The sequence below is a fragment of the Drosophila nasuta genome, chromosome 2R (assembly GCF_023558535.2).
Source record: "Drosophila nasuta strain 15112-1781.00 chromosome 2R, ASM2355853v1, whole genome shotgun sequence".
Classification (NCBI taxonomy): Eukaryota; Metazoa; Arthropoda; class Insecta; order Diptera; family Drosophilidae; genus Drosophila; species Drosophila nasuta.
Window position 1 is genome coordinate 10,168,271 of NC_083456.1, and position 25,470 is coordinate 10,193,740.

A 25,470-nucleotide genomic window follows, 5' to 3' on the forward strand; every position below is an offset into this window, starting at 1 on the left:
CAGATTCGTTTAATTTTTTGCATTCCGCTTTAGTATCAAATTTCACTTTAAATCTAAATTGCGAACTCTTTGCTGTTCGAATATTCTCGCGAAAAATCTATTCTTAGCGAATCACTAACATAGACTGATTTTCATTCATGATTTTTATACGATTATAAATAGCGTATTTGTGATGATGAATAACTAATCATAATTATTCTCTATTCCTACATAAATTTCTGTGCCAAGCATGCGCTATTCTGTACCTAACTTGTCAAAAGCAATTTTAGTTGGATGAAAATGGTCCGAAATGGATTTTAATGCTTGCTAAGTGACTATTAAAATGCGAGTTAAGTGAAGCAAAGTTAACGGCAAAGTTATTAGACTCAGAGCTCAGGTTTGCATACTCGCATGCTCGTGTATACTTAACTACATAAAAATTGAAAAACTTGAACGTGGCAAAGTTGGTCGACCAAGTCGAAGCCAAAGTTCATTCGAGTTTGGCTCATTAGCGTTTTGGTCAAAATTATTAATAGCAGCAGCAACAGAAGCAGCCGCAACAGCAGCAGGGGCGTTTATGTAGCATACCACGCCCACCTGGGCATGGGCAGAGGAGCTGCAATTAAGCAGCTGTTAAATTTAATTAAGCCTCAGCTTGTCTAAGCCTTTGCCACGTAGCCGTTGCCCTCCTTAATCACAGTCTTCCACGTCTCCCACGCTAATCAGCATGTATGTGTGTGTTGCTGTTCGTGTATGTGTGTGTGCAAAAGGTGTGCCTGTCCAGGTGTCTGGCAATCTGTGTGTACGCACAGGTGTACTTGTATGTGTTTTTTGGGCAAACTTTTCAACTTTGCACGGCGCAAATGTTAAGCGTGAAACTTTCTTTCCTTTTCGTTTTTTTCTCTCTTTTCGTTTTTGGCCAACAACTTGGAAGTTGGCTCAAAGCGCGCCAAACTTTTCGCATAACGGAAACGGAAATACACGTCAAGTGTGTGTGGATAGGTGTCTCGGCCTCAGTTCCTGTTGAAATGAGTCTTTCTATTCACAGCATAACTACCAGACAATTGCAACAACCACAACAACATTAACAGCAACAACTACAACAAAAATGCTCGGCAACAGCTCGAAACAACTATTTATTTAACTGCCAACATTTTTGGGGTGCCCGTCATCAAGAATCAGTCGGAAAGAAACTTTAATTAGTGGCAGGTGCGGATTTGGATCGTTTTTACCTAATCTATAATTGAACAATCAAAATATTCAGTGAAATCATTACAAGCAAAACTTAAAAATTATCATTTAATTCACCATAGCGCTCAGATTGGTTCAAAACTATGTATATAATAGTCTAAGGATAAATAAACTTACACATTCAATAACGAGACAAAAGAACATAATGTTTCTCTCTTAATGTGTACTACGTATTTTATTATTTCATCTTATATTTAATCATAATAGTAACCATTTAGGAAATAAAACCTTTACATAAAATAACTTTCTAGCAAATTTTAAGTTTTAATTTAGGTCACATAAGATTCACTTACTTAAAACTTCAGCATGAGGCTAAAATTAGTTTATAAATATATTACAACAGTATTCTTCGCTTGATTTTGTAATTAAAGGTATTTATATAGAATTTAAAAACCATATGTATGTTACTTGGAATAACTTCGACATTCCCTCAAAGATTTGTATTCATAAACTTTTGGTTTTCGCTTAACACAAACAGCAGAATGCGGAATGGAACGTGGACATATAGTTTAGTAGTCAACCCTTCCTCAATTCATTAGCAACCCTTATCCCGTGGGGCGCTTTCATCTATCAGCGTTAAGTATGCTATTTATATGATTATTTACATTTAGTTCAAGCACTTTGCCTTTGGGGAAGAGCTCGTTAATAAAATGTCGCTTAGACGCCAAACCAAATATGTACGATTAGATTACACTCAATGATGCTGTGTTTACCTTTACCCCAAAATGTATGTTACGCCCCCCTGGGCAAATGTCTTCCCCACTTGACTTTGCTCGCACACACGCACGCCTTAATGGGAAAATTGCAGTGCTGCTGAAGGTATTTATCCTTGACAAGCGTCGACAAGTAGAAAAAGAACAAAGCACAATCACAGCATCCACTTAAATATATAGTTGATATATTTTACATACACGAAATTGGTTTTTAACTGTACACCGCATACAACCGCAGCAGTTATCTGCTTTTGGACCCAAGCCCAAGCCCAATCCAAGTCCCAAGCCCAAGACTAAACCCAAGCTGAGACCGCGTAGTTCTTTTTGCGTAGTTACTTCGTCGAGCCTCTCGAGAACTGAGAGCAATTTCATTTTACAACTGTCGTTGTTTTTTTTTTTTTGGCGCTCACATTGCGCCATTTAATGTAAATCGTAAATTTAAAATGTCATGTAAAACGCTGCTGTCTGGGAGGTGATGCTTTGTGGGCGTGGCCACTGCCGTTCCCATAGCCGGGCACTTGACAGCGTACGCCACTTAAGCGAGCAGTAGCAACAACAGCAGCAGCAGCAGAAAAACAAACGCAAAGAAAAACCAGTGAAAAATGTTATTAAAAGCAGTTGACTGTGATTGCTCCAAAGGACGTTCAGGACTGAGAAGAATATTCAACGTTCAACGCTGAGAACGTTGAGAACGATGAGCACGGACACAAGCTGCAGTGTAAGGCACAAGGCGACGCTCTTCAATCATACCTTTTCAAGTCTTACTTTACTTCACTTCCTGAAATACCATTCCTGGTCATTTCATCAGACGCAGATGCAAACTAAAATTAAGTACGGCCCCAGGGAAAGTGCAATGTGATACTCGAGGCTCTTTTTCTGTCTTTCTATCTTCCGTTCTTTATTATTATTTTTATTATAATGAAATTGCATTTTTTTTAACGAATTCTTTGGCACACAAAAGCTTTTTATATAGAAATAAAGATATACGCATACTATTTAATGGAAAATTTGTTTTAACGACAAAAGAAGGAAACACAAACATATTTTCTTCAGCATATTAACAAAGTTTGGGTTAACAATTCGCGGGTTAATAACTGCTTTCAATAGAAATTATTTAATTTTCTTTTAATTTAATAAATCTATAAAAGTCACAATTTTTTTTATTTATGTTATTTTTGTTGAACTTGGAGGAGTCTATATACATATAAATAAGTCTATTTTCAACTAGATATGGCTATATAAATAGGCAAGAAACTATACTAATTTGAAAAAGTATTAATTCAGTAATATTTAATTGAGAAAGACAAATGAATCTAACATTGTTATTTCTATTAACTAGTAAAATTACAAGAATCACAATTTAAAAAAAACTTTACATGACGGTGCAACATAATTCAGTTTGAATTTGAATTTGTAATTTCGATTAAACCAGAAAAAAATCGATATTTTTGCAACTTCAAATTCATATCAGTTCACCTTGATAAAAATATGGTAAGATATTTCCATAAGGGCTGTGGCTGGTTTATTTAAATATGTATTAGCCAAGATATAGTTAACGACATGAAACTTGTTTAAATTGAGCTGAATGTGAATTGCAGATGATAACAATTTGGTGACATTGGGTTGCTGCATGCTAAGAGGGGCGTGACTTAAGCTTCAGAGTTTGCTTTTAATAGAATTTTATGAACTTAAGTAAAGTCGTGTCCAAATCCCACGCAGCTTACAAACACACACTCACAATAAGATAGAGTGACACACCCAACTAAATACAAAAAAAGAGATAGACAGAGCAAAGACTTTTTGACTTACGCAACAGCAAAAAGCTTTCAAAAAGGCTAAGAACGCCCAGGATGAGCCACGATGAGCATGAGTTTGAGTCCAACTCCTAGTCCGAGTATGAGTGCGAGTGCGAGTGCGTAAAATGGCAGTTAATCGTGACCACGTAGCAGGACTATTAATAAAAGCGTCTTTAGCCCTACATTTTGTGGACATCTTGGGCTCCTTTTGCCATTGCTGCAGCCCGGGAGAAACACAAGATGAAAAAACAGAGAGGCAAAAGCAACAAACAAAAACAAAAACAAACACAAAACCAAGAAAAGCGGCGCATCATTAATTTCACGCAGTACAACTGTCGAGCCTCACACACATACACACGCTTACTGAGAATACACTCACACACGCACACACCGATATGAGAATTGTGTTGTGCTTCAGAAAAATGGCAAAAGGCAAACTTAATAACAACAAAATGGCTTTTGTGGCCTAGTCCGCTCGTCCTTCTCTTCTGTCCTGGGTCTCAGCCAACTCACATTGCCATAGGCAGCAATTTTGTAATTTATCATTGCACAAATACACACAGTTCCTCCCTAGCCTAGACAAACATACACGTTTGCATCTGTGTGTGAACGAGTGCTATATTTGTGTGTATGCAGTTGTTGTTGATTTGTTTGTTCTTCAGAAAATGAACTTTAGAACTGAAAGCGACCCAACTATTTAACCTGACCATGGCTTACATTTAATAGTGTGTGAATTTGAAACGGGTTTACTATACTCTATTTTATATTTTACACTTCACATTTTTTTTAACAATTGTTCATAATTCACATTTAAATAACTGTCTAAGCAAACAAACAGATATGTGTTTAATTTAATACTTTTATATCAAATAACATAAAATACTGTTAACAAATTAAATTATTTAAATTTATACATTTTCATATCTATCCATTTTTCACATAAAATATGCTTTAACACAAAATTTATCTGTAATTTAATTAGTACAATATAATTTAAAAAATATTTGTAGTATCTATCTAATTCATCCTTGACTGGAATTCTTTCCCTAATGAAGAGATATGTACATTTATTTATTTAAATTTTCTAAGTCTTCAACGAAATTTACAAAATAAATACATTTAATAACTATTTATTTAATATAAACCAAAAATATATTTGAATACATTATTAAATTCGATTACGTTACGTTACACTAGTAGGATCAAAAAATAAGCCGTAGCCAGGCATTTGAATATCAGTCAGAGTAATATACACGCACGTGTGGGTTAACTAACCGCCTAAACACACTCGAAAAAATCCCCCCACAAAACCCATACGAAATTGTTACAAAATTGCCTGCAGCGTGGCACAAAACAGACAAAGCAACGGACAGAATGACAGACGGCCACAAAGAGGCAAAATTGAACACAAACACAAACAAAACAGTGCTTTGAAATTAAATAAATAACTGGCCCCAATAGACAAACAGAACGGCAGACAGACATACAGATGGACGGGGGACGGAGGGACAAAGAGATGGCTACACAGCGACACGTCAAAGTCAAGTCATTCACACTCATGACCACGCCCAATTCAACGCCCCCTCAACCATTATGTGTATTCTATCTTCCACATGTGTGTTTCTCTATTTTTAAAGAAAACCCGCTCTAATTGACGTGTCTTTGGTCAAATGTAGCAATTTTCGGCATGGCGTGTATATAGTATATTTTTTTTCCTGTCACGCCGCAGGACAAAAGGACATGCGACAGCATCGCACGAGTGCACCTCGAGTGTAGATATGTGTGTGTGGTGTTTATAGTTTGTGTGTGCCCTTCTTGGTAAAAACTTCCGTTCGCACGTGCTCAGCTAGGAGTGTCCTAAGACCGATTGCCTCTCGATTCACTCGGTTTCTGAATGGTTTACTGCATTTCCTGCTCTGTCGGCTGGGCCAGTTTTTTGATTTCCGTTGCAGTTGCAGTGATTGGTCAGTTTCATTTTGTAATTAGAAGGGACCGCAGCACTGTGTAATTGGCCGTGTAACTTGCGTTAATTCACTTAACAGCTGTTTAACATCAGCTTGGGGCAGCTGTTTCTTTGACTGGAGAGACTTATGAAAAACCGCTTAGGCTGACCCGAAAATCGTCTTTCTGCTGTCATTTGCATATTGTTTTGTGCTCGCTGAACTTTAGCTTATGCTCGAGAAACAAAAATGTGCTGCATACTTGGCAGCTTTATGCAAATGCCATTATCGGGCAGGACAAGGGAAAAAGAACCCAATATCAAGTCGGTTGATGCCACGTTTAACGTTATGCATGGTATACGAATAGAAATTAACATGACATTCCTAGGAACAGTTGCCCCAAAACTCAGCACAACACAACACAACTCAACTGAACTTAACTCAACTCAACTCGACTCAGTTGTGAAACAGCAGCAGTTAGAGACGCAGATGAAGATGACGATGATGGTTATGGTGTTGGTGATGGTGATGGGGAAAGCATCTTTTCGAGGGACGCATATGACGCGCTGACACCAAGAGCAGCAGCAAGGACAACAAACATGCAGGGCATGTCCCGTAGAAAATATGAAAAATGTAAAACAAAAATCTGGCAAAAACTTTTCTAATTTAAAACTGCCAACACAAAAAAAAACAAAAAGAACGACAGCAAAATGCAGCCAGGAAACAGCAAAAGGGCAACAGGGCAAAGGGGCCAAGAGATGGCTGTGTGTAGAACCTTAAGCAAATCTTAATATCATTTATATACGCTTCCAAAGTGGCAACTACGGACTATATGAGATGATTAGATACTTTGAGCTATTTAACTTGAAGTACAACAATAATTAATATCAATTATTTTTATGATTTATTTTGTCAAAAAAAATTACATATTTTTTGTACGCTATTCTTAGGAAGGGTATTTAATTAGTCTTGTGTAAAATTCAGTTGATTTCCATAGTATTCACTCAAGAAACTCGCAAAATGATGTCTGTTGACAGTGGAGAAGTGAAAGTCCTTTGTTTTATGCTTGTGGACGGGGTTGAGTTAGCTTACTGCACATGTTGATGAATGTGAGGCCAAAGAGATTTCAACTTTCTAATTTAATGCGGCAGTCAGACAGATAACTTCAATGTCAGCAGACTGTCAGAGCATTACAGCAGAACCATTCTGTACACTCTGAGCCAAATAAATGATATTGCGAAATTATTAAGGCAGTCAACGTGCCGTATGCGCAATGTCTCTTGCACCATATTGTTGCCTACGTTTTATTCTAAAGCAGCACATTATCAAAATTAATTTCTTAATTGAAAATTAACTGACAAACGCAAAGAACACAAAAACAAGACAATGCCCAAGCAAGCATCTGTCTTCTCATTCGCATTTGTGCGTATGTATGTATGTGTGTGTGTGTCCGCCTGTTGGCATGTGCAATGTGGCGTATGTGTGATAATAACTTACAGTAGCAATAAAAGCAACAATAGAGCGCAATTGCCAACTATTAGCATAACAATTGAAGCTGGGAATGTTTGTTGAAAATATTACGCATTCATGTGCAAGTATTTAGATAGAATTTATCTTAGTCGTGTTCCATTTCAAAGGTTATTAGCATTTAATGGAATACGCTTTCCCAATCTCAGTCTGCCAATTGTATTATCGATCAAGCGGCTAGCATAGGATAATCTATCATTTTCGCATGGTACTTACTTGGTTTTGCAAATCGTTTTATAATTGATTTGGAACTTTGGCATATTCTCCTTTGAAGCATCGACTTTTCCATCTTCAGCAAGCCAAAAGGCATTCGGAGTAATTAATTTCAAATTTAAATACATGGAATAATAAATAAGAAACTCAAAGACCGCATATAATTTTAAAAACTCTTTGATTTATTATTATTATCAAATTGTGCTGTGCTTTCCACTTGACATTTAGATTAGTTATTTTACTTGAAATACATTTATAATATTGCTGACAGTATGACGTATTTGCTAGTCGCTTATATTGGTTAACTGATTGATTCAAAGTTCAAAGGTTACATTTTAAAATTTCCATTAAATTTGACCCAATCCCTTGTCCATAAATTGTTAACTTTATCAAGATTTTGTGTCAAATGGCAGAATGTGACCCTTGACACAAATTTTGCTCCATTTCTGTTTTGGTGCCATGATGTTGGCCTTGCTGCGTTGTCGCTGTCGCTGGCTTCGTGTTTTTCATTTTTCGTTTTCTTTTTATTTTTAGCATTTATAGCATTTTGAAGACTTTTTCGCTCTTACTTAATTAACACCCTGCCTGATAATGTCCGGAGGCAGCATGAAATTGTTTTTGCGCAAAGGAATCTCGCTGAGTTGGCGGTCGATGGGCGCTCGGGTGTCATACAGCGAGGGGGATTGGCAGATGATGGCGCAAGTGCCAAACACACATGACAACGTGAATAGCCAGAGGAAAAAGCGATCCAAGACCATGGAAACAAATTTCCAATCCTCCACAATCTGTGAATAAAATATAACATCAATTTACAATCATTTGACTAATTGCAAAAAAAAACTGTGGTTAAATTTGAAAATAACTCAAAGAAACTGCTGCCGCAAATGCGGAAAAGCAATCGAAATTTTCTTTAATAATAATTTTATTGTTTCAGAGCTCGTAAAACACACTTAGCCAAGTGGATGGAGAGCAGAAGCAGGATGGAAAATTGTCCTATAGTGTGGCTAAATAAATTGGTTTCAATTGGAGTCATAAAATTTCGTTTGCGTCTGTCTTCTTTCAATAAACTTGAAATGTAATAAAAATATAAAGTTATGATTTAATATTTTACAATTTCATGTTGCACATTTGGGATTCGCTTCTCTTGCTCTTGCTCTTTGTGCTGTTCAAGCCGAAGTTTCAGGCAATAAACAATAATAGGAGCTCTCTGAAATCGCTGAGGCACAAGAGCTCTTCTGCCAGACGCCGAAAAATATGGCAGGATAAACAATAACAGCAACAATAAGAATACGAATACAAATGCGAGTACGAATGCGAATGTGAATGTGAATAACGAATACGAAGTGAAGGCTCAGACTCAATCTGGTCTGGCCCGTGGTGTGCTCAATAAAAGTGGGCAACAAAAATTGCTTGTGTTATGTATGGAAGTGGAGCGCTGAAGTCTGAAGACTACCCACCTCGTTATCCTTGTCGGCATCCTTGATATGCTGCGCAATAAATCTGACCGCACGCAATGCCTGCAGCACTTCGGGTGTTAAGTTGCGCGGTATCACATTGTCGGAATCTGTCAAGTCTCGTGGCGAGCGCATGAAATTGCGAAAAATTGAAATAAAATATAGGAATAATAAATAAATGGAGATGCCATGCTCGTGTCGCTGGACCCCCAATCTCCATTCTCCCACAGGCAATGGCAACTCTAAATCTGTTATAGATGTGTTTGTGTGTGTGTGTGTGTTTGGTTCATATATGCATAGAAATATGTATTATGGCCTATGCGAAATCAGTCCTCAGGCTATGACCAAACACTCGCAGCTTTAAGTTCCACAACCGCTATCCATAATAACAACAACAACAACAGCAGCAGCAGCAGCAATAATAACACCAACAACAAGAACAACAAAACTGAATTATTGCTGGCAGTTTTTTTATTTATGGGCATGCTTACCCTTGGCAGGGCATTGAAGCATCTAAGTGAAACTTGTAACATTTATTGAGAGCGCCAATCAATTCGTTGTGCGAATTTGCATAGCAATCGGAATTCATTTTGCGCCTTAATGTGACACTGAGTGTTGCTCAAGAGTTGCTAACTTCTATAGTATCTCGTATCTATTCGTTCTGACACTTACTTTTATTGTAAACTTTTTACAAATAGCTGAAAAAAAACTTACGAGAAATTGAATTCAATGCTTCTGCGCTCAAAAGTTTACTATAACATTTTTAGTGGACTTGGAAACTGCTTTGCTTAGTTGCTTGACCAATTGATTAAGATATTCAACTAAATATCTATGATACTATAAATCAGATACAATTCCGCATGGATATTACTTCTAAAGTGCATAAATTTCGGTACGTTTGATTTTAATATTTAAATATACAGAAGAGCTTGAATTTAATCTCGGAAAATTGCAGCGTAATTAATTTTAATTTGGCACATTTATTGTATGTTTTTTTTGATTTTCTAATTGTCATTTTTAAATATTTCTTTAGAATGTCATCGTATAGGTCATGCAGACTTCGTTGTTTCTAGCTAAAACCTTTTCACACATGGCTTGTTTTATTATCCTGTATATAGACACACTCACACTCACATGCACTCACGTACATGCACACGCGCACTCACACAGTCGCAACTAAAGCACATAGACGTTATTTGTCATCAAAGCGTCACATCATCGTCACATCCATCAACATTGTCCGGCAAGCAGGAAAACCGAAGCCATCATCCTTGAGCATGGCCTAAGAGCATATTCGGTTTTTCTTCGATTTTATTGCATTATTTGCTTTTTATACCCGCTACCCATAGGGTAGAAGGGTATTATAACTTTGTGCCGGCAGGAAATGTATGTAACAGGTAGAAGGAGGCATCTCCGACCCTATAAAGTATATATATTCTTGATCAGCGTCAACAGCCGAGACGATCTAGCCATGTCCGTCTGTCCGTCTGTGTGTCTGTCCGTCTGTCCGTCCGTCCGTATGAACACCTAGATCTCAGAGACTATAAGAGATAGAGCTATAATTTTTTTTCGACAGCATTTGTTATGTTTGCACGCAGATCAAGTTTGTTTCAAATTTTTGCTACGCCCACTTCCGCCCCCGCAAATCAAAAAAATCAAATAACAAGCGTAATTGTAAAGCTAGAATTGCGAATTTTGGTATATATAATAACTACTATAGTAGTTATGATTCCTGAAAATTTGGTTGCGATCAGATAAAAATTGTCGAAGTTATTAAAGAAATACTTTTGTATGGGCAAAACGCCTACTTACTAGGGGTCTAATTTGCTTTGGCCGACAATCTGGTATATTGTGCCGTCTATGGTATATTTTGAATGGTGTACTATATCGATATACCAAATATACCATTTGGTATATTTTTAGTATTTTTAGTATATTTGGTATATTTTTTATAATAATACCCCAAAATATATTTTTAGTATTTTTGTAGTATAATTGGTATGTTTTGAGAATAATACCGCAAAATATATTGCTTTTATTCAAAATGGGTAGCGGGTATCTCACAGTCGAGCACACTCGACTGTAGCTTTCTTACTTGTTTTTATTTGATTTCAATTTCAGCTTTTGGGTCGCGGGCTGCGAGTATTGCAAAATATTTGTGTTCTTGTATTTGTTTTTGTTTTTGTTGTTGTTTTGTTTTTTTTATGAACAAACCTCCCATCCCCATCCCCAAACACAATACACATACTCGAACTCACACTCACTCTCATAGTTAAACCCAAACTCCGATTCAAACTCACCCACAGAGTGCTGCATGCCATTATCGTAAGCGCCGTCTTGGCTGTCTTTGAACTCGCTGGGAAAATCGCTGATGCTGTCGCTGAAAAACAAACACAAACAACCAAGCACACGCGCATATTCAGGAAGGATGTTAGATAAGTGAAAGGATAAGTTGGAAAGCACAACAAAGGGGAGAGAACAGGGAAAAAGACCTTGACTTACCGCACATCTATCTCGTTGGTGTAGCCATTGCTGGGTGTGGAGTCATCGTAATCGGGAAGTGTGTACTGAGTGCGTCGCATCATCATTAGCTTTGGCATGAAGTGCAGAAACAATTTGCGCACTAAAGGCGACATGTTGTGCGTCGAGGGGGATCTAAATTGATTGAAAAGTAAGTCGAAGTCCATTAAGATTCCTCCACCACAGATCGTACAATTAGCGACCCGCATCGCTCCTCCCTCATCCTTTTTTCTCTCTGACTCACCTGAAGTGTATGTTGAGCACACAGACCGTTGTCCAGACGGACAGAGAGACAAGTATCATGGTAAAGAGTAGATACTTGCCCAGCAGAGGCACAGCCAACGATGTCGGCGGTATAATTTCGGCCAACAGCAAGAAGAACACGGTCAACGACACGAGTATTGAAATACATAACGTAACCTGTCAACGAAATGTTTACACAATTTCTTCTCTCTCAGTTTCTCTCATTCTCCTCCACTTCCTTTCTCTCTTTCTTCTTTAGTTGTTTCTCGCTCACTTTCTGTGTCAACCTCGAAGTGCCACTTTTGTTTTTGCAAACAATAATAACCACAACCACAACAATGACAAGAACACAACACAAACAAAACGATAACATGAACAAACAATTTACCAATCATTATCAATTAGATCCAATTACATATCAATTACGTATACGCCATGTAAAACAATAAGCCGATTTCAACAATGGATTTTAATAACTTTATCAAATTTCGTATACTTAACTTTAAAAAATTATGAAAACAAGAAATTTTGTATAACATACAAAGGAGAAACACATCGCAAATCAAGGAATCAGGCAACTCTTTACTCCCTTCAATATACTCAATGCTATCTTTAACACATAAACTAACGTAATGTATACCTTCTCTGACCGAGAATTTAATTTATCAAGAACAAGTATCAACACTAGAAGCAACAAGGTTTACTACAAACATGTATATATTTTTATACATTGTATGTTGTATGTGTTTAAGTTTAAAGTTTCGCATTTCACTGATTCAAATTTGCTATTCATTGGATCTGGTTGTCCTTCAAATTTGCCCTAAAACTGTTTGAAATATTAAGCAAATTACATGTTTCACTCATGTCTATGCATTCTATATATTACAGCCATATCTGTATGAAAGATCAATTAAAATAGATTAATCTACAACTTGAAGTACTTCATGAAAAATATTGAAAGTATATATTTTAGAGAAATTTGACAGCCTTCACAAATGTATTTTATTGAAATGGTTTAAGCAAACCTGTAAATTTCAAATCATTACAATGCAATTTAGTTTAGTTACACTAAATATATAACATTCTTTAAAAAAATAAAATGGACTTCCTCATTAAATCATCGATTGTATTCTCAAAATAATTCCAAAGATATTTCCCCTGCTAAAGTCATTCACAATAATTCATATAAATTGCCTTAAAGTCACTGCTCGTTAAATGTTGAATAGTTGTGAATAAGTATGAATAAGTATGGCTAAGTTGTTACTCAAGCAAATGAGCGATCTCAAACGAATCAATTAACGAAAATAACAACAACAATTAACAATACGCTGCACTGTGTTAGTGTGCGTGTAATATTGTATGTGTATATATGTGTTATGTGCGTGTCTAGTGCGTCTATATATGTATGTATGTGTGTATAGGTGGGAGTGTAGTATGTGTGTGTGAGTAGAGTAAAAGGACGTGAGTGCTCTGCTTAATTGCAGAACACGCGATATGAAGAAACTTTCGAGTGGCATTGACTTTGAATGCGATTCAAATTTGAGTTGATTCGATTCAAATCGATTGAATTTAGTTCTTTTATTTATTTTTTGGTATGCATTCGATGAAATTTACGTTATGAGATTTCACTACTCAGCAAACAGCACAAATGATATTCGACGCCAACAATACTATGAATATGAATCCATGATTGCATTACTGATTAAGTATTTGCTGTGAATATAAATGTGTGCTGCACATATGATTCAATGCATTCGCATTTGGACTGCTGGAACTCTGCGATTTGGAGATATATTGATAAACGTTCATATAAATGTATTTACGAGTAAATGTTTCTTAATCGATAATTAAATTACGAGTAGTTGGAAAGTAGTACAGCGATAGCAAAGTAGATAGACAGTTTTGTTGTGGAAAAGTAGTAGAAGTTGAGCTCTTACATTTTAGAGAATTTTGTAGTCAGAGTTTGTTTTTTCTACCGATATTCGATATTAAAGCCAATCTATAAGTACTATACTTAGCAGAGCTCAGCTTGCATGGAAGTTGATTAAGTTTTGGAAACTTTAAAGTGCAAGATAAGTATTTATAATAGTTATTTCAGTGTTCTCAGGTAGTTGTATGTAATTATTTAAATAAAAATGATAAAGTCAAAATATATACACATTAAAAAAACTTCTAATATTCCATCGTTTACAATCAAAAAAGAAGTCAATCTACACAAACAAACTACAGTATTCTAAATGAACATGCCACATGCATAAGAATTGGAACATTTTTGGATGACAATTGAAGAGTCCTCTGAAGCTGTCTTCATCCGCAAAATTTCCTTTAGAGCTTACCTTTTCGCCCGAATCGCTTGGCAAGTAAAAGACCAAAACGGTAAGAAATGTTAATGCCACACAGGGCACAATCAAATTCACCGTATAGAACAAAGTTTTGCGTCGCATGGTCAACTTGAAGGTAATATCTGCAGCCAGACATGAAATTTACATATTCGGTAACCAGGTAAACACACCTCTACGCAAAACTCACCTGAGAACGGCTCCAATGTGTCCGGATAGTACTCCTCATTCTTGGTTGCCGGCACCTCGAGTATGTCCCACTCCACCGACAAATAGAATTCAGTTAAATCGATGCCCACCTGAACAAGATTACTGCCAGGCACCTGGGCAACACACAAATGCACAGAAGGGAAGGCAATTTGTTAGTACTGTAATCCAAGCCACAATCCCCACAGCCACGCCCACTGAACCACCCCCTGATGTGGCTGCATAGATTGCATTTTGTGTGCAATCGAGCGTATGGTAAACAGTAAAGCAAATTTGCATCCTTTGGCCTTTCGATGTTAATCGAAATGCGGTTGGTCTAAGCTCTCACCTGGTCCAGGTGCTTCAAATCCACTTGGGCACCATTGTACGTCCATGAGCCGAATTTCATGAAACAAATTTGCTCATCGTATGGAAAATATTCCACATTCATTTCACAGGATGACTTGTAAATCGCCGGTGGCTCCCAGAACACTTCGCCAGTGTACTTCAGAGTGGCCTTCGTCATGAGAGTTACCTGCCAACAACACCCCATGTGGATGAAAGATTGTTTTCAATTCGATTAAATCGATACTCACCTCATAGTTGCCATCCCAGTTATTGTAGAGCACAATGTCGGGCACCCAAATGTGCTCAGAGGGCACATATAACTGCTCCACACCACCGTACTCTTCTGGATCCCAGCGCAACTTATAATCGAACCAGCGCTGCAAAGTACAATATAATATAATACCTTTAAATGGATAGTCGAATATTATTTTAAATTGAGTATTTACCTGCTTGACCCACAGATTGGTTGTCATCACCTGATTCTTCAGATTCACCTCGATCAGTTGCGATAACTTGAGGCCCAACCACACGGTAAGAGTCTCGGTATTATTTACAACCGGCCTAATAAGGCGATTATAATTACTCAAGAGATCATCATATAGCCGCTTAGTATCCGGATTGGCTTCGAAGCTTATAGGCGCTGCAACAAGAAAGATCCCAAGGCAAAACTAACATTAGCTAGAGAAAAATATCCCAAACAAACTGAGAGAAACGACCAAAATTTCCCAAAACAAATCACTGCGCAGTCGCCGCTCTTGTGCTCTGAAGCTCTCTCAATGGGCGCAGCATCCTGACAGCTGGGAAACTCATTAGATACATCATAAAAGTATCGGAATTTTCACAACATTTTCACGCTCAAGTTTTTCAAACTTACGTGTGGTATTTGCCAATGGCAAAATTATCAAAAACGCCAACCAACACAAGCGCCGCATTTTAATCGTGGTGTTATTACACGCAATTTCCTAATGTATTGCACTTATTTCCAGCGAATCGCAAATTTATTAATACATTTTTTTCTCCGCAAATTTTGGAGTAAACCACTCACGTCCGGGGCTCAATGGTAACTGGTGAAAAATCTCACGAAAATTGGACAAGAGATGAAAGCAGCTGTCAGAAAAACAAAGCGCGAAAAAACATCAGAAAATTCAAATTGAAAATGAAAAGAAAGTTTAGAAATGAAAGAACATTTAAAAAAATATTCAAATTTATTTATGTTGCATTCCAAATACATATTATATATTGAAAACATATCCATAATGAGAACATGTGGCAAATTTTCTTTGACTTGATAGGTCAGATTTCTTTCTTTATTTGGTAAATAATATACAACTAAAACTACAACACAACTTTGCGGCTGGCAATAAAAATTTAAATCAGTTATCTAAGACACAATTAGGAAACACCACCAAGAGTGTATTAACATTAATAGCGATTGTAAAAATATATTAAACTAATATAATGATGGTTCAAACAAATTCCTATAAAGCTAAGCTTACAAAACTCAAAATCGGCGGGTTTTTTTATAATAATAAAGTTCAAAAGGAACTTTTGAACCGTAGCCGAGTTTTCTACCATTTAGGGAAATTACCGAGATATATCATATATTAACATAGTTCCTCTAGTCAAGTCCAGAACCAAACCAGCGTGTACGCTGTTTACTGAGGCGTGATGGGTTGCCACCCGTTTCCTAGCAACGACGACAACGACAATTTGACAACACATAAATGCGTTAGGGGAAGTAACTGGAACAAAACAATTGAAGTTAGTCGGTAATTGGAAAACAAAAAACGAAAACGACAAGAAAATACATTTCGTAAACAACTTTCATTTTCAGCTGTAGCTATCGATGACGTTGAAATGGGCTACAAAGGCAACTTTCCACAGATTATGCGCGAGGCAGGCTTCAAGCTGCGGCAGTATCGAGATGGGCCATTGGACTGGCGACTCATGGGTAAGTTGAATGGTTAATAGCTTAATTTTATAAAAAAAATATGCAACAATTTTGAAGGCGCCTATGAAACGGATCGGATACTGCGGGAACAAAACTTTGAAGTGGTGGACGACGCACTGCAGCATTTATCCGAAGCGCCGCTGGGCACAGCGCTGGAGACGCACATACTGGACAGTGGCATAGCCAAGTACTTTATAATGTCGCAATATGCCATACAATATCTGCTCTACTGTCGCACATATCTGGACGAAAGCGTCGGCGAATTGCGCGAGGCACATGCTACAGCCCAGCAGGAGATTGCCAAGCTGCGTCAATCACTCGGCGAGTCCAACAATGAAGTTATCCAGCTGCACAAGAAGATCACGCAAATCGAGGCTATACGAGAAGTCGTCTTCCCCTGTCACTTGTGTACCAAGAACTTCATCAGCAACGACGCACTCAATGTGCACATCGGCAGGAAGCATCGTGTGGGTACTCCGACCACCAACTTGCCAGGTGGCAGCGGCTCCAAGGACAAAGATAACGATGTACAACTGATAAACACCATTAAAATGGAACTGGAGATCAAGCAGCTCAAAGAGCGACTAAATGCCGCCGAACGCAATATTAAAGAGCGCAGCACCAGCTCCAGACATCATGCTAGCCCACGCCAGGATCAGTCCACAGGCACCACACAAGTGCGCACTGTGGGCATACAGAGTAATCTGGCGGAATACAAAGAGAAGGATGAGCACAGCAGCGAGGCGATTGGCAGCGAAGCAAGCGAACGCAAGGAACAGCTTCATGGACTCGCCGAGCGTCTCAGCAACTTTGAAGTGTGGCAGACGCAGTTGAAGCAGAGTAACGATCAATTCATCCAGGACATCAATCACAAGCTGGAGGATTTAAGTCATGCTCTGGAGCAGACAAAACTGCGCGCCGAATCGAAAATAACAACTGTTGCAGCAGCAACAACCGAAGATCGTGTTGCTACGCCTTGTCTGGAGGATTTGGAGCGCATACTCAGCGAGAAGGTAGCCGAGATTGGGAAAGTAAGTGCCAATAAACTGGAAGAAGTAGTTTATCAGTTGGAAATGGGTTACAAGGAGAAATTAGAGGCATTGGAGCGTGAGTTGAAACGACTCACCGAGCACAAGGAATCTAATGTCATCACACAAAGTGTATCCAAAATACCCAAGCCGCTGCCCAAGAAGGAGGAAACCAACTTGGAACGCATTAAACGACAGGTGGAAACGGAATTTCTGAAAACCAAGCACGACGACGACACATATTCCATAGAGGAGCTGCCAGCAGAGCCAAAGCGAGAGCCAGAGCAACAGCAGCAGTCTGCGCAAAAGCAATTGGTGACAAAAGTCCAAGAGCTTCCCAGTCGCAGCAGTTCAGGGAGTCATCCAACGTTCACAAAGCCCGCAGCTGAGCTTGAGTCCAAATTAAAGAGCAAGCCCATCGTCAGCCAGCCAGAGACAATAGAAACCACGGACATCAGTGAGAGTCTCAGCGAGGAGGAGGAAACCATCAGCGAGGAGCCTAGTGACTTCTTCACCTCGGAACCAGAGCGACAAGTATTCCAAATGCCAAAGTCTAAAGCAGCGGCAAAAGCTAAGTAAGTAAAGGAATAATATATATAATAATAAATAAATACTTAAACGGCTCCCAGAAGTCCACAGAAGCCACAGCAGCCACTCACGAGGAAAGATGCACGTAAGCTGGTGAATCACAAGCTGAATCCACATGGCTTCAACATGAAGTCAAAAAGTATTTCGGGCATATCGCTTAAGCGCGTCAGTGCCGAGCTGGTGCAGCACAGGAACAACTTTCGACTGGTAAGTAAGATTTGTTGGCAAAGAGAGAATTTTTCAAGATGTTTTAACCGCCACAGGATAATCCACATTTCTATGCGACACGTAATCGCATACGCAAATTTGTGGATAAACTCTGCTCCGCCAAGATGCCACCGACTGCTCAGTTAATGCTAAAACACAAGACGCCACTACAACCATCTGATGATGGAGGCAAAAGCCTCACGGGCACAACACAAAATGACGAAGATGGTGATGATGATCTGGAAACTCCTGATCGCACGTCATCACAGGAGGAGGATGATCCGCAGGAGTTATCGCCCACTAACTCTAGTTCGCCACAGCAACGCCAACAGCATCGCAACTTTAAGGCACAGTTGGAGCAAATGTTGGCAAAGCCCGCGGCTCGCGTTGTTTCCAAGACGGGCACAACGCAAGTGCAGCTACATGCAGCCAGGCCAGTGCCGTTGCCACGCAAACGCGTTATGTTCAACACCATGGGCATTGACAAAAGTCTGAACGATGAAGATGAGGAAATTAAATGAGATTAAATAAATGTATAAAACAAAAACAAACGGAAAAATTCGTTATTTAAAATCTAGTGCTGCCACCCGAACGCGTTTTGTTTTCGTTGGCAATGCTGGCTATAAGTGGCAACAATTGCATCGCTGTGCTATCGATAACAATCTGTAAAAACACATGCATATCGATATGCTATGACGGCGAATTCATATGGAGATGCGGCGAAGTGTGGTTGCGCGAAAAAATTTCTTGACGTCGCAAAAATCTACAATAACTTGCAATAAATGCTTTAAAACCCAATTGAAGCGTACGCAAACCAGTGACAAACGCTGAACGTACATGGCGTAACGGCTAAACTACTGAAATTCCTCGGGAGCAGCAAAAAACAGCGCTGTTAAGTGTACAATATTACCTGACGACCACACACACAAACACGCACACGCATACACAAGCATACACTCCTACACACACACACTGTCACATACGCTCGTATATACACAGACGCACGCAGTTTCACTTGGCCTCCCTCCCTCCCTTGAGCCACCCAATCGCATCGATGAAATAACATACATAACGCGTATACCGAAAATACATAAGCTTGTTTGGCTGAAATAACGGAGAAGCAAAAAGCACAAAAAGAAAAAAACGCAGGTAAACAGAGATAAGAAAACAGACAGCGAGAGTGTCACAGCAGCAGTTACAAATACATAGATACAGATACAAACGCAGGTATCTGCAGCAGCACACAACAACAACAAACAGCGCCAGTGAAACATGTCCGACATCATGAACATTGACAGCATTATCTCGCGCCTGCTGGAAGGTAAGTCCTACAACTTAATGTTATTTCCAATTGGAAATCGGTTCCGTAAATAATTTTCAAATACCTCCCCCACTTTGTTCCCCATTCTTTTAGTGCGTGGCGCACGTCCAGGAAAAAATGTGCAACTCTCAGAGGGGGAAATACGAAGCTTGTGTCTGAAATCGCGCGAAATATTCCTATCACAACCGATACTGCTGGAACTGGAGGCGCCGCTCAAAATCTGCGGCGATATACACGGACAATACTATGATCTGTTGCGTCTGTTTGAGTATGGCGGATTTCCGCCAGAGTCGAATTATTTATTCCTGGGCGATTATGTGGATCGTGGCAAGCAATCCTTGGAGACGATATGTCTGCTGCTGGCATACAAAATCAAATATTCGGAGAATTTCTTTTTGCTGCGCGGCAATCACGAATGCGCCAGTATCAATCGCATCTACGGGTGAGTTGAGGAATACTATACAATTTCCATACTAAATATTTCATAAGCACACGCAATCATTTAACTCTTGATTAATCAACTGTCAACTAGGTTTTACGATGAATGCAAGCGACGTTACACCATCAAGCTATGGAAAACTTTTACGGATTGCTTCAACTGTTTGCCCGTTGCAGCAATTGTAGATGAGAAGATCTTTTGCTGTCACGGCGGCCTGAGTCCTGATTTGTCGTCCATGGAGCAAATACGTCGCATTATGCGGCCAACGGATGTACCAGATCAGGGCCTGTTATGCGATCTCTTGTGGTCCGATCCCGACAAGGATACCATGGGCTGGGGTGAAAATGATCGCGGTGTTAGCTTCACATTTGGAGCAGAGGTAAATTGTTGTAATACTAATTTATTATTGAGTATGCTAACAATGTTTCTTTTTTGGTGCTCTTTAGGTTGTGGGCAAATTTCTACAGAAGCACGAATTCGACCTCATTTGTCGGGCTCATCAGGTTGTTGAAGATGGTTACGAATTCTTTGCCAAACGGCAGCTGGTCACACTCTTCTCAGCACCTAATTACTGTGGCGAATTTGACAATGCGGGTGAGTGATCACTCACTGATCAGTGTGAGAGGGGGGAGATCAGGTCCATTGGACTTTAGACAGCGGCGTTGTGGGTGTTATCTTTGTTTTTGTTTGCAAATAACCTATACTATACAGATAACTGAGATTAGCTGTGATTTTGGAGATAACCTTCGCCAGCTGAAATAGGAAAAACTATAACATCTATTGTATACTCTATATGTACATTCTAATTCTATTGAATATTGTGCAAAAATGGAAAATTTCAATAGACCATACATTTATAAATAGGTTTTGAGTTTCCATATTCATGATTCATGCCTAATCGTTGTTTATTTATTGCAGGTGCCATGATGTCGGTTGACGAAACATTAATGTGCTCCTTTCAGATATTGAAACCCGCCGATAAACGACGATTTGTTTATCCAAACTTTGGCAGCTCAGGGCGTCCCCTAACACCGCCCCGCGGCGCTAACAATAAGAATAAGAAAAAATAAGCAACAACAATAATTTACAACAGCAGTAGCAACAACAACAGTAACAAGAAACGGCCACACAAAAATGAATACCAATTAAATGCGCAAATTGTTTGTTTTTTATCGAATATGTGTAATCGAATCGTGAGCAACGTTAGAAGGGTATAGAAATTCATACAAATTAGCCTATTTTTCATTTTGGAAAACAAAAAAAAAAGGAGAAATTACAACACACATACACACACACTCTCACAAATTGAGACACTTTAGTTCAAACTAATTGTAGTGTTAAACACTGCATAAGCATGAATATCTCTTAATGTATTAATTTTATTTTGTTATAGTTTTCCTTGCGCAATGCGAACACATTTTGAAACCTCAATCACAAGCACCCCCCAACACACACACACATACACGTACAGTAGGTACAAAAAGAATGCACACATACACACAGAAGCAAAAGTTGTATTTATCGCATTTTATCTTGCATAGCATTTTCTCTTTTCGGTTTTTTTGCATAGCACAACTACCAAGGCAGAGAGCACAAACTTCTCTTCACAATTTGTATTGTTTTATTCAATTTGTAGCAAAGGGTAAAATGTTGTTTTTATAATTATTTTTTTGAATTTGAATCGAAAGCTTTTGATATATGTGTGTGAAATGAAAAGTATGTACGGTATTTTAAGCGCAATTTATTTTTTTATATTATATTTTATTCATGATTAAATTTCTACTAAATGTTTACTTAGTTTTAAACGCCAAGCAAATTTAGCTCGAAGGTACATAAGATTCACAATTGTTTACACCAAAAATATTAAAATAAACAACAAAAATTGTGTATATTTTTAACTTGTATGCGTTGACGATTAAAAATATGTAACACACGAACACATACACAAAACGTGCATATAAAAATCAGAAAATGCAAAAAAAAAAACGAAATCGAAAATACAAACTACAATAATTATAATTAACTTAACAACTGCAAAATCCAGCAAAGATTTGTTTAACAAAAAACATAAGTATATTGAATGCTTGTTAGAGCAATAATAATAATTTCTAAAAGCAAAAGTTAAACAAGCGCATTAAGAGAGAGCGGCATACTTTTGAGCGGCACTGTGTGCCCTCAGCCGACGCCAACGAGGCGGCAGATAAGGTTACAAACAACAAGAACTACAAATTTAAACACACAAAACAAATAAACATACATATTATAATTAAAAATATATATACATATTTAATAAAATTGTAAGCAAATGAGACACACAGTACATGCATTCGTGTAGTTGTATTTGTATGTATTTGTATTTTGTGACAAGAACAACAAACAACTAAAAACAGTCGGAACATTCTAGTGCTAAAAGGCCGCCACACATTCGAGTATTATACTTATTATATGCATGCATGTATGTAAAATGCCGAGCCCCAAAGAAAGGCAAGCATCCAAAAATCGAATATGTAGTTCTATCTGTCGTTTTGAGAACACCCCCTCCTATGTAAAATGGTTTCGTTTGTACAATCTCCCCAAGAAAAAGTAATGAACCGCCCTGTAATGCAACGAGTTTTCGCAACTTGAATGTCCAGCTAATGCCTCCTTGGCCCCTTTCTCCAAGATCCCTTTGTCGAAGCCACACTCTAGTACTCTGTTTAATGTTGTATCGAATTCTACATATACGCAAAGGAAAAGAAGAAAAATACAAGAAAGTAATGACAAAATATATAATATTATAGTTAATATCAGCTGTTTGCGGAAAACACAGGAAAAACAAAACGATTTACATAAGAATATTTGAAAAAAATCATCAAATGTAACATCGTAACATTGCAAGCAGTTGAAAGCAAATTAAATTTAAATATAAACAAAATATAAATCACTTGTAATTAAATTTTGAAAATTCGAAAAGACAACAACAAAACGTAATATGAATAATAATGATAATACAAATTAAAATTAAAAATGCATGCAAGAAGCTAAAAAATCAACAAAAGTTAAAAACAAAAAAAAAACAAAAAATTAAAAAAAAAAACAAGGAGAAAAATTAAAATAAAAACAACATGAAGCACTTGTAACAAAATAGCACTGTTTTATTAAAATGATAAATGAAATACATATGTATTAGCAATAAATCTGAATGGAATCGCGTCGTTTTAACTTAACTGATGATAAATAGGGAATCAATACTCATGATAATATAATGAGTTGTCACTTGATTGATTGATCGATTAAGCTAACAATTTTTCAATTCATTCATCTATTTTTAAGTATTCAATATCTACAGCTAATGGCAATTGAAGCGAAGTGCACAGCTGCGTTCCAAGGGTGCACACGCTGCTCCCGTGCCACGTCCCGCTGCCTCCTCCTGTTGCAATCGCAGCTGCAGCAACTTCTGTCGCAGCGCATAAGGTGTTGTTGTTGCGGTTGTTGTCAATGGCTGCTGTCGCGATTCGTTGGCTCTATTTTTGTGCCACTTGCTGTCGCCACTGGCCACGCCCAGTTTGTCATAGGCGCGCTGCAGACGCAACTCATCCTGTCGCTGGCTGCTGAAGCAATCGCTGGCATTGAGCAAACGAAACTGTTGCAAGGCGAGCAGGCGCTGCAACTCGTTGTCGCAACTTGGGGGCAAAGGCGATGACGTCGACGTTGACGAAGAGTTGCAGCTACTTGCAACATGAACCTGACCCTGACCTTCAGCTGTCAGACGACTGGCGGCGCAGGCGCGTTGTTCATAGACCCGACGATTGTCCGTGTGCTCGCAGTGGGTGTTGTTGTTGGTGTTGCTATGAGAGCTGCCACTTGCCTGCTCCCCGCTAGCCCAGCTGAGCACCTTGACACGACTTTCCCGCAGCTGTGGGGCGTAGCCAGCGGAGCTGCAGCAGCTGGAGCAATGGCTCACCGTAGTTGTTGCCGAGTTGCGTCTGCTAAACTGACCATTCAACTGCGTGCTAGAGTGACCTAATCCCAGATTCTGCCCCGGTTGATTGTTGCTCCTGAGAAGTGGCCGTTTGACAAACTGCGTCGGCTGCACGCTTTGTCGGGATGATGATGTCAGCGAAAGCAGATCACTGCGTGGTCGTGGCTGCTCCGGTGGCTCTGGCTGCAGTCGTCTGCTGATGTGGCTCGTTGATTTCAATATGCTGCCACTGCCAGCAAAGCTGCCGCCGCTGTGTCCGCAGTAGCACCTCTTCATGCTTTTGTAATAGTTATGACGTAGAGAGTATTTGGAAATGATTTTGAACTGCGAGCAAGCTCCAAAATTTGTGATTGCGTGCTCACAGAATGTTCGGCGACGACTGTTGTTGAGTGCGGCGGGGCAACCGGTTTCCACACACATCGAGACTCACACATATCGAGTACATCGCGGCTGCCCCGACACCAGCAGCGGCTAGTGTTCCCATGCCCAACACCACCGTTAGTTACCTGGTCTGGTCGCCACGCCGGGCCGGCTCGCGTCGCGTTTGTTTATATTTGAAAAACAATTGCAACAGTTTCCATAGACACACGCCGAAGTCCTCGTGTTCTGCCCACATTTGAGTCGAATGAGTAAAACGAATGACTTAGGCAACAAACTTAATTTATGAACGTCCAATCGCCATAGATCGTTACTCGCCTATTGCGTTAGCGATTAGAACTAATTGGCTAGATGGCCGTTAGCATGGGAACTCGTTGGCATTTCGAGTGTCGAAATAAGACGGGATTCTGTTTCCAATGAAATGCTTCATTGCACATTACAACTTAAGTAATTTGCCTAGAGTAAAGCCGTAATACTTGTGGATGGTGTAAGGCTACAATTCACTTCTATACATAGCTACTGGTAGCAATGAATAAGAATTTAATGTTAAAGAAAGAAGAAATGTGTATATTGAATTCTGTAAATTTTTAGAATGAAAAGTACTTAGGGAAAGTTAATTTTTTGTTTAATTAGGAAATGTCGGAATAAACAATAATAGTAAAGATAAACACATATCATCAGTAGAATTTTGTTTTAAATTATATAACTAAAGTTAAATGTATGATATGAAATTTTAAATTCGTAATTGGACACCCTAATTAAAGTAAATTTAAGTGTACGTTATGAAATGTAGTCAAAATATGTATATCTAATGGTATATTCTTAAACTAATATGTAAATTAATTTCCTATATTTTACCTTCTTGACTGCAACATCGAAGGTATTTATGCATTAAACGCACCTTAGTTTTCAACTAAAAGCTTATATCTTCAAAAGCTCTTCAGTGTCGTCAAAAACCCGTAACGTACAATCGCACAAAGTCTTTCCAATAGACGCATATGTAACCGACTTATGAGTACTACCGGCTCTTTTAATAACACCCCAATTAAGGACTACCTCACTAAAGCCGGGGTTCAATGAACCGCAAC

At 38.6% G+C, this 25,470-nt stretch overlaps 4 protein-coding genes across 4 annotated transcripts; 2 read left to right on the top strand and 2 right to left on the bottom strand.

Annotated features, from left to right (window-relative positions):
* Nucleotides 1-6,336: 6,336 nt before the first annotated feature.
* Nucleotides 6,337-15,562, bottom strand: LOC132785438 (acetylcholine receptor subunit beta-like 2). The gene is made up of 12 exons (XM_060791539.1): nucleotides 15,384-15,562; nucleotides 14,956-15,149; nucleotides 14,758-14,886; nucleotides 14,511-14,696; nucleotides 14,166-14,298; nucleotides 13,973-14,100; nucleotides 11,638-11,813; nucleotides 11,376-11,528; nucleotides 11,174-11,253; nucleotides 8,877-8,992; nucleotides 7,423-8,204; nucleotides 6,337-6,988 (listed from the first exon to the last, which is right to left on the bottom strand). The coding sequence occupies exons 1-11, from the start codon at nucleotides 15,439-15,441 to the stop codon at nucleotides 7,989-7,991; spliced, it is 1,569 nt and encodes a 522-aa protein (XP_060647522.1). The 5' UTR covers nucleotides 15,442-15,562; the 3' UTR covers nucleotides 6,337-6,988; nucleotides 7,423-7,988.
* A 650-nt stretch (nucleotides 15,563-16,212) lies between these two features.
* On the top strand, nucleotides 16,213-18,804 carry LOC132784077 (cilium assembly protein DZIP1L). Its single transcript, XM_060789461.1, has 5 exons — nucleotides 16,213-16,278; nucleotides 16,344-16,460; nucleotides 16,518-18,063; nucleotides 18,118-18,283; nucleotides 18,340-18,804. Exons 2-5 carry the CDS (start codon nucleotides 16,367-16,369, stop codon nucleotides 18,802-18,804), a joined length of 2,271 nt encoding a protein of 756 aa, XP_060645444.1. The 5' UTR covers nucleotides 16,213-16,278; nucleotides 16,344-16,366.
* A 185-nt stretch (nucleotides 18,805-18,989) lies between these two features.
* On the top strand, nucleotides 18,990-22,047 carry LOC132785441 (serine/threonine-protein phosphatase alpha-1 isoform). The gene is made up of 6 exons (XM_060791543.1): nucleotides 18,990-19,432; nucleotides 19,499-19,604; nucleotides 19,698-20,046; nucleotides 20,137-20,422; nucleotides 20,490-20,637; nucleotides 20,962-22,047. Exons 2-6 carry the CDS (start codon nucleotides 19,556-19,558, stop codon nucleotides 21,111-21,113), a joined length of 984 nt encoding a protein of 327 aa, XP_060647526.1. The 5' UTR covers nucleotides 18,990-19,432; nucleotides 19,499-19,555; the 3' UTR covers nucleotides 21,114-22,047.
* Nucleotides 22,048-23,251: 1,204 nt separating this feature from the next.
* LOC132785440 (uncharacterized) lies at nucleotides 23,252-24,518 on the bottom strand. The gene has a single exon (XM_060791542.1). The coding sequence runs from the start codon at nucleotides 24,422-24,424 to the stop codon at nucleotides 23,372-23,374; it is 1,053 nt and encodes a 350-aa protein (XP_060647525.1). The 5' UTR covers nucleotides 24,425-24,518; the 3' UTR covers nucleotides 23,252-23,371.
* Between the last annotated feature and the right edge of the window lie 952 nt (nucleotides 24,519-25,470).